The following is a 12821-nucleotide window of genomic DNA, read 5'->3' as shown; positions in this document are numbered from 1 at the left end:
AGAGCTTGACGGTAACATTTTCAGATCATTAAATTGAATAACAACGAATTAAATGGATACAATTATAATAAGTAACGGAGAGAATGAAGCTCCTGGAGCTCAGCACACCAGGGCCTCCTTCATCAAAGGGACCTTGTCAATAGCTATCTGCTAGGTTGTAAGGTTTCCCAAAACTCCACAAGCCACAAGGAATTTCCTACATCTCCTTCCTGTTCAGAGACATGGAGCAGGAGCTCTGACAAGGTCTTGTGGAGAGGCCAGAATAGCTAGGAGGTTACAGACACCTGCAGCACCACTGCTGAGAGAAGCTTGCAATACAGCAGTTGTGAGCTCCCACCGACACAAAGTGCTCCTGCAGCATAGCATATAGCACTCCCTGGAGTCCCTTGCATCAGACTGCTTCCCACAGCTTCTGCTGAGAGAGGGTGGGACTGGAATAGCTGGCTGCTCCCCCATAGCTAGCGCTCCTGCCTGGCTCCCTACAGCACTCCCTGCTGGGAGAGAATGTGACTAGAATAAGAGGGAACTCCCCCACAGCCAGAGCTCCTGCCCTGCTCCCTGGGACAGGCCAAAGCCCCTTCAGACAGCCAACGAGTGAAGAGCGGTGCCTTACGGAGACATGGATTTTCCGTGAAGTCTCTCAGGAATTTCTCACACTCCTCCTCCATGTTGCCGCTCCCTCTGCAGGAGCACCAGGGCGACACTGCGATGCTGGTGATGCTCGAGTCAATGTAGTTGGGCGTCATATCGAACCCTGCTCAGGAGGAAGGAAAGGAAAAGGGAATCAAGGGCCAGAAGAGGAAAGTCTGACGGAGAGAAACAGCTCTGTGCTCCCTCCGGTCCCAACAGCCTCCCCTCACAGCAGGATGGGCTTTGCACCAGCTTGGCTCTCATCTTCCATGCCCAGTGGATTCCCCATGATTCAGGCAGAGCTAAAGGGAACTGCAGATGGTTCGTTCCAGCCCCCAGCTCTCCCCAACCCAAGTGGCTCTGAGAGACCCCCGCTACCAGGGACTCTCCCTCCAGCTGCTCACTCAGAAACCAGCTCAGGGTGGGATCTGCAGCACAGAAGGGGAAGCAGGTATCTCAGTGGGAGATGGAGGGAGGGTAACAATTTGGTGGTGGGCGAAAGGCTCCGTGTCCCATAACTAGTCCCTGGTATTGTCCTGTCTAAGCAGACACATGGCTCTTGGTCCCTCTGAGCTGGCCTGGTCTCCTGTTCCTTCCTTCTCTCTGGGAATCTCGGCTGACTCAGACATGCTGCTTGCCTGCTGAACCTGCCCCTGCGTCTCTCTTCAGGTGCGATGAGCAGAGCTGCCCTGACAGCTTCACACGGGGACCTGGCCCACCCATCATCCCCTCTGCATTCCTGGTGTCAGGATTATAACAACACTCCCTGGTTGCCCTCTGCGGCCCCTGCAACACTGCGCAGTAGTTGTGGCAGGGGGAGAGGAGCTCCGGGTCAGAGCGAAGCTGAGAGAAGCAAAACCCTGGACTGAAGAGTGAAACTGAGTCAGAGTGACAAGGCAGCTGGATTTGCTATCCCTGAAACTCACAGCTCTCTCTCCTGCAACCTGCACCCTAGGATCTAACCTACTGCCAAAGACCTCAGGACCACCCTTCTGGGGAAAGGCCAGTCGGCATCAGCTGAGCATGCCAAACACCTCTGCCACCTTCAGTTGTTTTCTCCCACGTGCGCCTCTAGAACCAGAGTTGTCTCCAGTAATAATACATCCTCCTTTAGCAACAGAGCTTGCTGTACATTGCAAGGCCAGCATCTCTATCCCCCTTTAACAGAGGGAAACCTGAGACTTACCCAAGGTAACGCAGCAGGTAGAGGTAGGAATAGAACCCCTCCCCCTATCCACTGGGCCACAGCATCTCCCTATAACCCCACCCTGCAGCAGATTCACAAAGGGGTTTGGTGCTTTTGCTCTTGTGAGCAAAGAGGAAGGTTCCTGCAGATACATGTGGTTGTTCTTGCTGGCTACAGCAGCCTTGCTAAACTTCCGACATCTGCATCCACTACCACCCCTCCAATATGCCCCAGCACTAAGTTATTCTGTCTCTAAAGTGTCAAGTCCCCAAGCCACGATCCATAAACCAGTCCCCCCAAACCCAGACACTGATTGAGAAAGGCAACCCTGCTGTGCTCTGCATGATGAACAAGACAGACTCACCTATCATCCCTGCGTAGGAGCCCAGACACGCCTGGTAATTATCCCCGGGGCAGCTGGTAAGTGACTGGAAAGAGACTTGACAATTTGTGTGAAAATCTGCCAGTCTTGACCTGGTTACAAAACACAAGAGAGAGAACAGGGTTTGGTTGGTTTGTCTGCTTTTTCTTCCCTAAGAACTAGTAAATTCAGTGGTTTTAAAGCAGAGAGAAAAAGAAGAGAAGAGAATGTATTAGAGAGGAGAGCTAAAGGAGAATAATGGCTAGGATCTGCAGCAATATTTTAATGTATATGATCTCATTCTGTAATCGATCACACTCATGCAGTGTCTACCACGGTATGTCAACCATGGCTCAACACCGTTCAGGGAGATTGTGTTACTGCATCACCGTAACAGGGCATTTATGTTATTGGGAGACAGATTTGAGTGCAAACATACGTACAAATAAGTTGACAAACGGTGACTTACATCAACCTCTTTGTAGCGTAGATCCGGGTAGGTTTTGAACATAGCTCACACCCAGAACATGAGGATGCTCTGAGGATCAATTGCCCTCCCCGCTTAGTCCGGCCAGCTTGAGTGAAAAGCACCAGCAGACTCAAGTGGGAGGTTTCTGTGCATGGATGGGACTCTGGTTAGGGGCAACACTTGAGTAGAACTCAAGTTAACTTTGCACTAAAGACACAAACCCTCAGAAGCAAGAATCAGAATGCAGAGAAAGCATGAAGGGGACAGGGTGGGCTGAGGTCCCAAGCCTGCCCCTCAAGAATAAGCAGGTTCCCAGATCTCTTTGCTGATTACAGTCATGCTGATCATCACAACCTTGCAAAATTCCACTCCTCACAGGGAGTAAGATTTCCTGATGGGCGAATGAGCTATTTATAGATGTTGGGTTGGTGAGGGGGTGTTTTTCAGGATCATGCCAAAGGTTGGGTGAGTAGATTCAAAGCCTGGGCTAGTACATTTCCATTGGGCTTTTGTAAGGCTGGATTTACAGTGAGGAAATGATATGACTAAACGCATATGGAGAGAATATCAGAGTGCCTAACCCAAGCAGACCCATGCAAATTTCATATGGCTTCTCATGGGAACATAACAATTACCATAACAGATCAGACCTGGCTCTGACAGTGGCCAGCACCAGCTGTTTCAGAGGAAGAGGTGAGACACCCCAGTGGACAATTAAGGAATAACATGCCCACAGGGGAAGATTCCTCCTGACCCTGATCAGTAGGGTTTGTGCCCTGAAGCAGGAGGATTTATATCCCTCAGCTATTCAGCAGTTCACTGGGGACAGAGTGAGACAAAGCCCTTCCTTTTATACACACACACATTGGGAAACAAAAGGGGAAATATTTCACCCTGTTTCCCCCTCGTTGTTTTAAACAGGCTCTCACAAACACAGGGAGACCCAGGCACGAAGGCCACCGCTTCCCCTGCCAATAAGAGATGCTGGTTTGGAGCAGGAAGGTCTGGAGAAAAGATTCTATGAAGCATCAGTGACCCAGTCTCTCCTGCCCAGCATCCAGCCACTGCACTATGCACTGCGCACACAGCAAAAAGCAGGAGAATTCACAGCAGGCCTCTTGCACCCGTGCTCACAAAGAGAGAGACAGATCAAAGCTCTCCTTCACGGCCTACTTTTTCTGCAGCCCACTTGGCAGCTGTCCTTGGGGTCTCCCTTCCTTGCTGCTGCTAGGGATGGATGACACACCGCCCTAAGGCCCACTGAAGTCAGTGAGAGCCTGGCGCGCTTTTCCCGGCAGTTGATGGGGGAAGGATTTCTGAGCTGTTTACAGTTTGTTCCTAAGCCAGGATGGGAACAGACACTAAGGGCCTAATTCTGAGAGGTGCTGAGTGCAGTCAGCACACCCCGGCTCCAGGGGGAGCAGAGTGCCCAGCACTTCGCAGGATCAAGCCTTAATACTTTCAAAGCCTGACGGGCTGGACAACCATTGAGGGTGTTGGGTGACAGGCACTTCAGAGCCCCCACTCCCCCACTCTTCTCAGCGCAAATGCTCCCCGCCTGAGTGGCTCGTGCTTGCTTGACTTCAGAGAGATGTGGCTTCTGAGCATAGCCGAGGTTGACGTGCCTGTCCGGCTCGTTCCAAGTGGCTGGGTCCTGCCATCCCTCAGCCCCTGGGGGTGACAGAAACAGAAGGCTTCAGAGCCTCGCCAGCCAGAACAGCAGGAAAAACTCCTTCTCTTCACTTCAAACCTCTCTCAACAGCCTGACCTGCAGGCTCCTCTCTGACCCACTCAGGGGATAGTGAGCAGAGAGCTGCGGGGACGTGAGAGCAGCCCTGTTGCAGGGCGTGGGGACGACTTTCCCTGTTGCAAGAGCAAACACTGTGCTGTCATGTTGCCACAAGTTTCATGCCATTAGTATCTGGGTCCACGTACATTGCGAGGTGTTAGCATTACGGATAGGCCGAAGCAATAGCTCCTTCTAGGAACACCCTCGCCCCAGCAGTTGCACCTAGTGGCTGCAGCCAAAACAGGGCTCCCATTGTGCCAGGTGCTGTGACACCACAGAGCGAGAGAAAGTCTCTGCCCTGGAGAGCTTACAGACCGAAGCAGATTAGACAAACAAGGGCAGTGCCATCCCCCTGTTTCACAGAGGTGCAGAGAGACTAAGGGTCACCCAAGGAAGTTTTCAGACATGCTAAGGACTGAACTCAGATCTCCTGCATTCCAGGCCAATGCCCAAAGCACAAGGCTACCCTTTCTTGTGCCTGGTGCTCTGGATTAAATGAAACCTGGATCTAAATCACCTTTTGCTGGTTTACACTGCACTGCTACAATCAGCCAGTTACACGGCTAGCTGTGCATGTTACCCTGGGCCATAGTAGCTACACTGGAAATATTAGGAGTAGCAAAGCCATAGCTACACCATTATACAGTTACATGGGTATCCATGCATGTTGCACTATTATTTACCTTGCATGTACTGTGAGTAACCCTATACTCATTGGTCCTTGCTTACTCAGGGCCCTTCCACTGAGGAAGGAACGATGAGGTGGGGCCATCATTTATGTTGGTGTCCATGTACTGTACACAGATTCCTAGTTACCCTGTAAATACTATCAGGATGGCATACAAGACACTGCCCTAATATGCTTAGCTAGTTACCAGCAGTGGCTGGTATGCTGGGACATTGCTCGCTCTTTAAGTACTGCCTACATTCCGAGTGCTCTGTAAATTTCATATCCTTGTTTGGCCATGCTGCTGCCAGCATCGTTCCAGGATTGTATAATTTCACTGCTGGATCTTATCGGTCCCCTGGAATGTTAGAGGCTGGCATGCAGTTGAAGCGCTGGGGTTGGGTTGTTTTTGTGATTTGCCGGTGATATTGAAATACAAAGTCACAGGTTTACAAAGGGAATAAGAAACCAGAGGCTCCGCTTGCCCATACTAGCTCCCCTCTAGGCTCTCATGCTCACTCCAGTGCACCACTGACAGTAGCTCTAAGCTACAGGGTGGGCAGAATGAAGGTGACAAACAGGCCAGAAGAAAGAGAAAGGATGACAGTGGTGTCAGGGACTAGGGGCGGTGGGGGAGCAGACCAGAACATCCTGCTTCTGAGCATCACATAAAGATGCAAATAAAGCCTCTTCCCTTTCTTCTGAGCTCATCTTTGCTTGGGCTAGTGGCTAAGTCAGCAGACTGAAAGCCAGACAACTTCAGTTCTGTTCCTGGCCCTACCTCAGACTGCTGGATAAGTCACTTTGCCTCTGTTTTCCTTCACACCCTTGTTGTCTTCTCTTGCTTCTCAGTGGCAGGGGAGAGAGAGACAACAACCATAATATTTGTTACCTAATGGGAGATTCTCGGATACCAAGGTGATGAGGGCCATATGGGAGCACAGCTATTATTATTACGTGTGTTATGGTAGTACCTAGGGACCCCAACTGAGATCATTGCATGAGGTGCTGTAAAAACACAGAATGAGACAGTCCCTGCTCTGTAGATCTTACGAAGACAGAACCAAGGGCTAGGAGGAAGGATGGCACATACAAGCAGAGCGAACACAGTGATGGTCTGCAAATGCCGTGTTAGTGCCGCCATTTTGATTGGTGTCTTCCTTCATGTGTTTTGTTTTAATTCCTTTGGAGGATGGGATTTTCTTGGGGCTGGCTAAACAGGGAGAGAAAAGGAGGAAGAGGGGACTCTGAAGAGAGGGAGGTAAGAGAAACATGGAGGATAGATAGATAGATAGATAGATAGATAGATAGATAGATAGATAGATAGATAGACAGATTTCCATAAAGGCCAATAACCAGGAGTTCCATATAGAGTTAAGAAGTTTGCTTACATTACAGCCTTACAGCTATAAGGCTTACTGCCACCAATAGGGATTTTCTTCTCAGTTACATCAAAGCCGCCTTGCAAATCGTATCATTTCAATCTAAAATTGAACTGGCAGCGCTGGGTAGGGAACTTTCTACAGTTGGGAAAGCTGGCCAAGAAAAAAATGGGGTTTCCTCCCAGGAACAGAAGTAATAATTGAACAAGAGATGAGTCAACAGAAAAAAAAATAGCTCCAAACATAGAACAGCTTTGGCAAAGCCAGAGCTGCACTCTGTGGCTATCTAAATGAATACTCTTCTCGATTCAGTCTAGTCAATTCCAGTCATCTAACAAGTGGTGCCTTATTATTATTTGTGTTGCAGTAGACCTGCATACCCCACTGTGCACATACCTATGAGAGAGCGCTCCTGCCCCAAAGAGCTTACAGTCTAAACAGACAAGACCAGCAGAGGAAGTAGTCTACGTGACACACCCACAGTCACAACATGGAATAGAACCTAAGTCTCCTGGCTCCCAGTCCAGTGCCCTAATACCTAGATTATACTGCCTCACTGTAATACCTGGAATAGGTTCCCCACATGCACAGTAAAAAAAAAAATTGCGGAACTCAGTAATAACAACAGACTCTCCCTCATCAGGGTTTGCAACATATTGAGGACTGAATTGTGACTCAGCCAAACTGGGTCAATGTAGCCAGGTCCCCTGACATATTGCTCAATGTAGAGAAGACCTTGACTTTCACAGGGGAGTCTCCCCTGAGCAATTTTTTCTTGCATCTTTCCAGTTTTTTTCTTTTTGCTTCCTTGTTAATTAAATGTCAGCTCTCTATAACCAGTGATTGAATTATCCAATACTACCTGCCTAAAGCCATCCAAATTGATCAAAATAAAGGGCGGAAATTGTGTTATTTTTTAAATAGGAATGATTTGGATCCAGAGGTTTTTGATCATATTAAATGGAGGAAGAAACGAAGCCGTGATTGAATGAAGTGGAAGGATCTGTAGTAATACCCCCCATTTATACATTGCTTTTTGTCACAACGGATATCAAAGGGCTCTACAGAATGAGTGACAGATCCTGCCAAAATGCAGCCGCCCCTGGGGTGGAACTCAACAGTTGCTTACTACACTCAGCAATAACAGTTGAGGACAGGATACAAGTGGTTGGAAAACAAGGGTAAGAGGGAAAGTGATGTAACTTGTGCCAGTCTGGCATTCTGTGTGTGTTCAAAACTGAGTGCGGTTGGCTCTGCTATACATGCCAAAGGATTAGAAGTGAAACATGCAACAGCCGCCAGGAAACTGGAAGATAAACAGTCGTCCCATGCGCTGTATCTTATACCTTCTCCTGCTTCTTATTAAGCCCTTAGCATGTAAGTTACACTCATTTTTGCTCTAAATTAGCACTTACACCAGTTTGCTGACCCACTTACTGCCTATCTACAGACTACATTTTCCAGGGCTATGTTAATAGGATGTGCCAATCTTAATGGGATTGGGGCCTTTAGACACTAGGGTAATATAAATAATTAACAGTAATAAATAATAAAATAATAACAATAGTAATAATAATAATAATAATGCAGATGACACCACCATTTAGTCCACTGATAAATCTGGTCCACAGACCTCCAGTGGAGCTGCATCTACTTTAGACAGAGAGGAAAGCTGGTCTTGTGATTAAGACAGTGGGACTTAAGAGAATGGGGTTCAATTACTGGCTCTGCCACAGACTCCCTGTGTGACCCTGGGTAAGTCACTTAGGGAATGTCTCCGCTGCAAATAGGAGTGTGCCACCGTTCTGGCAAGCTGGGCTGGGAGGCACGCTGCCCGCTGCAGGGCAGACATACCCTTAATCTCTTTGTGCCTCAGCTCTCCACTGTTACATGGGGATACTCATCTTCCTCCTTCCCACTGCTCATCTATTTAGACTGTCAGGTCTTCAGGGCAGGGATTGTCTTTCACTGTATCTGTACAGCACCTAACTCTGGGCTTGCTACTGTAATTACGTAATGTGGACCCAATTTGCCAGGTCTCCCATAAACTCATGAACATCTCTACCTGCAGAACACACAAGACTACAAGACGGGGTATCCTGAACCCCTACTCTCTTGGCTTCCAATGTACCTGGCACAGCCATTCTGTACTGAGAGTAGAGAAGCCCTGACTTCAGCATTAGGGTTAACGATATGCACTGCTATTCAGCTGGATCATGAATTATGGAGCTGCTAAAGCTAAAAGGTCCCAGGGGATTCCTGGATTTGCAGAGCAGCCCTGGTAAAGGGCAATGAAGAGATCTTTCTCTTTCTCTGGATACAACATTCTCTCCCTGGAGTTAGGCAGCCTAAAAACAATAGTTTCCCTCAATTCATTACCAGCCCAGAAACAAACAGCGAGGTATGATACAGCTCACCAGAATTAATGAGCTCAGATATCACCTCCTCCTGCATGTCTCACCCCTGGCGTTTTCAATTCTCCTAAGCAGGCAAGGCGATGCTAAAGGATACAAGTGCTCAGGCAGGAACTTAAAAATGTATCAGGCCTGATTCTCAGTGACGCTAAGGCTCACTCTATGCTGCTCGGGAGCGGAAAGGGGACTTAGCATGGGAATAACTGGTCCCATGAGAATAACCTCTGTGCAGAGTGTCTTCCCCGACTGGTGAATAGCTGGTATGAGGTCCATATGTGGAGCCTGGTTCCAGCCCACTTGGGTTGGGAGGTGTCCCCAAAGAGCAGTATATTACAGCTGTTCTCTGCTTCCCAGGCCCTAATGGGGGCCAGCAAGTATGGTAAAGAGTGAAGGATGCAAAATTTCAGCCTTTGCCTTATTCTGAGACTCAATTGTCCTATGCCCTCTGTCTAGTTAGGTGTCTATATGGCCTTTGCCACCATAGGACCTGAGTGCCTCTCTCCAGTTTGAAGGGATTGCCCAAGAGAAGCATTTTGAATAACAGGTTTCAGAGTAGCAGCCGTGTTAGTCTGTATCTGCAAAAAGAACAGGAGTACTTGTGGCACCTTAGAGACTAACAAATTTATTAGAGCATAAGCTTTCGTGGGCTACTGCCCACTTCTTCGGATGCATATAGACCTGTCCTCGCTTACAGACAACCCCCCAACCTAAAGCAAATACTCACCAGCAACCACACATCACTGAACAAAAACACTGACCCAGGAACCTATCCTTGTAACAAAGCCCGATGCCAACTCTGTCCACATATCTATTCAAGTGACATCATCATAGGACCTAATCACATCAGCCATACCATCAGGGGCTTGTTCACCTGCACATCTACCAATGTGATATATGCCATCATGTGCCAGCAATGCCCCTCTGTCATGTACATTGGCCAAACCATACAGTCTCTACGCAAAAGAATTAATGGACACAAATCTGACATCAGGAATCATAATACTCAAAAACCAGTGGGAGAACACTTTAACCTGTCTGGCCATTCAATGACAGACCTGCGGGTGGTTATCTTACAACAGAAAAACTTCAAAAACAGACTCCAACGAGAGACTGCTGAGCTGGAATTGATATGCAAACTAGATACAATCAACTCAGGATTGAATAAGGACTGGGAATGGCTGAGCCATTACAAACATTGAATCTATCTCCCCTTGTAAGTATTCTCACACTTCTTATCAAACTGTCTGTACTGGGCTCTCTTGAGTATCACTTCAAAAGTTTTTTTTCCTCTTACTTAATTGGCCTCTCAGAGTTGGTAAGACAACTCCCACCTGTTCATGATCTCTGTATGTGTGTATATATATCTCCTCAATATATGTTCCACTCTATATGCATCCGAAGAAGTGGGCTGTAGTCCACGAAAGCTTATGCTGTAATAAATTTGTTAGTCTCTAAGGTGCCACAAGTACTCCTGTTCTTATTCTGAATAACCTGCAGCATAACAAACTTGTCTTTAAAGACCAAGTGGGAAAGGGCAGGACAGAGGACAGCAGGGGAGAAAGAGAAACAGCTAAGGGAATTGAATCTATTTCCCCATGTTAAGTATCCTCACACCTCTTGTTCTTTTTGCAGATACAGACTAACACGGCTGCTACTCTGAAACCTCGCACCTCTTGTCAACTGTCCGCAATGGCCCATCTTGATTATCACTACAAAAGTTTTTTTCCTCCTGCTGATTATAGTTCATCTTAATTAATTAGCCTCTTAGAGTTGGTATGGCAACTTCCACCTTTTCATGTTCTGTATGTATATCTCTCTCCTTACTATATATTCCATTCTATGCATCTGAAGAAGTGGGCTGTAGCCCACAAAAGCTTATGCTCAAATAAATTCGTTAGTCTCTAAGGTGCCACAAATACTCCTGTTCTTATTGCACCTTAGCTACCAATTCCCTGGCTTCCATCTCCTGGCTAACACCTTCCGACATGCTGCAAGCAGACACACCAACCAAGGGTACATCTACACTGCAGCTGGGGGTGGGATTGCGGCTGGGGTGGACATACCCACAGTAGCATAACTAAAACTAGCAGTGGAGATGTGGCAGTGTGGGCTTTGCAATGTGAATAAGTACCCAGCATTCAAGGTGGGCTTGTGCAGCCCACGCTGCAGCCTGCGCCGCTGCACCTACATTGCTGTTTTGAGCCATGCTAGCGTGTGTAAAGCTAGCACAATCACACTTCAGATTGCAGTGTAGATGGACCCTGAGAGAGAGGAGTGCGTGCTGCTTGCATGTCAGGAGTGTTCCATTCAGGAGCCACGGATGTGGATTTTAATTCCCTCTTCTATTGTGGAAAATGTGAGAACAAAAGCAAATCGGAACGGCCTGGCCCCTGATCCAACTCCCCCACCCTTCAGTGAGCGAACTGTACATGTTGTCAGCCCTCAGGAGGGAAGGACGTCAATGCATACATCAGCCCACCCTCTCCTCACCCCCAGTTCAGAGCCAGCTCCCTCTCCTTGCTGGAAACAAACCTCTCCTTTCTGTCATGCTCAGCTCTTTTGTTTTAGTGCCACTCGTAAATCCAACGCAAAGCTAACCTGATAGCACTCCACTCCTCCTCACAATGCAGCAGATTAGGCTTCAGTAAACCTGCTTGTTTATTTCCCTGGTCTGTGATATTATTCTCCCAAAGGGAAAGGCACTTTTCCACAGCCAGCAGCAGAATCAACGCAGTGACAGGCGCCCTGGGCTCCAGCCTACAAGGCTCTGAGCATTCCATCCCATACCCAGGAAAGCACCTACGCACATATAGAGTCTCAATGAAGTCAACTCGTGTGTTTAAAGTCAGGCATGTGTTTAAGTGCTTTACTGGACTGGCTTTGGAGCACTCAGAACCTTGCAGGATTGAGTCCCCCCAGGGTGTGTCTTCACTGAGGAGTTAATCCAGGCTCTTACCAGTGTTTTACACTAACTCTCCCTACAGTCCACACCCAAAAACTGTTTACCCAGGTCTGGAGGTGCTTCAAGCCTGGGCTACCTGGCCCAGCTGGGGATGCAGGGTAGAACCCAGGCTACACTTTCACTTGGGCTAGAACCCGCCTGCTTTGCAATGAGGACACAGGCTAAATCACTCAAGTGCTGATAGTCCTGTAATGTCTTCCCATAATTCCCCCAATAGGACAGACAAGTTGTCCCATAATTGACAACTGGCTGGGAAAGAATCAGAATATCTGCTCAAAGTAACTCAGATAGGGCTTTGCAGCGTAGGTGCTCACACCCGAATGAGGCTAACACACGTGTTCAGGTGGCCATGCAGATCAACTGGACTAACTCTGCAGTGAAGACACACCCTAAAAGGGGAAGGAAAGTTGTGCCACCCCTCTACAAAGATTTCACCCTTTCTGCAAATTTTCTAGCAGAAAGGTACTTTCAAGGAAACAGCCAAATTTAGGAGAATATTCATAGGAAGCAAATTTGGAGGGCCAGATCCTCCCCTGATGTAAACCAGTGTAGTTCCATTGATTATGCCAGTTCACCCCAGATGAGGATAAAGCAAACTGAATTTGCAAACACAGCCATTCACGCTGGAAACCTGATTGTAAGAGTTACACTCCTCCCACCAGGGAATGGAGTCAACACCATGTGACCTAGGGGCGCACGACACTATCTCAGGCTATGTCTACACTGCGGCTGCAGGTGTAATTTCCAGGTTGGGTAGATGCACGTCTACTAATGGTGTGGACAGAGGCATGGACTAACCACCCAAGTACACACCTAGGGTCTTGGATGGGATTGTACTCAAATGGCCAGCTGCTGCTTCTGCTGCCTAGCACCACTCCGGCTACACTGCTATTTTTAGCATGCTAGCTTGATCAAAGCTAGCATGTATCTATCTACCCAAGTTACAGCTGCAGTGTGGACA

General features: G+C 48.0%; 1 protein-coding gene across 1 annotated transcript in view; it reads right to left on the bottom strand.

Annotated features, from left to right (window-relative positions):
* Positions 1–12821, bottom strand: part of GFRA2 (GDNF family receptor alpha 2) — a 99755-nt gene that overhangs the window by 15218 nt on the left and 71716 nt on the right. The window contains exons 5-6 of the mRNA XM_034761938.1: positions 2181–2290; positions 614–754 (exon numbers count right to left, since the gene is read on the bottom strand). Of these exons, the coding sequence (XP_034617829.1) occupies positions 614–754; positions 2181–2290 (251 nt within the window). The remainder of the gene's footprint in view (positions 1–613; positions 755–2180; positions 2291–12821) is intronic.

Source organism: Trachemys scripta, chromosome 2, assembly GCF_013100865.1.
Source record: "Trachemys scripta elegans isolate TJP31775 chromosome 2, CAS_Tse_1.0, whole genome shotgun sequence".
Classification (NCBI taxonomy): domain Eukaryota; kingdom Metazoa; phylum Chordata; order Testudines; family Emydidae; genus Trachemys; species Trachemys scripta.
The sequence above is the reverse complement of the archived record's forward strand: the minus strand, read 5'-3'. Positions and strand labels throughout refer to the sequence as shown.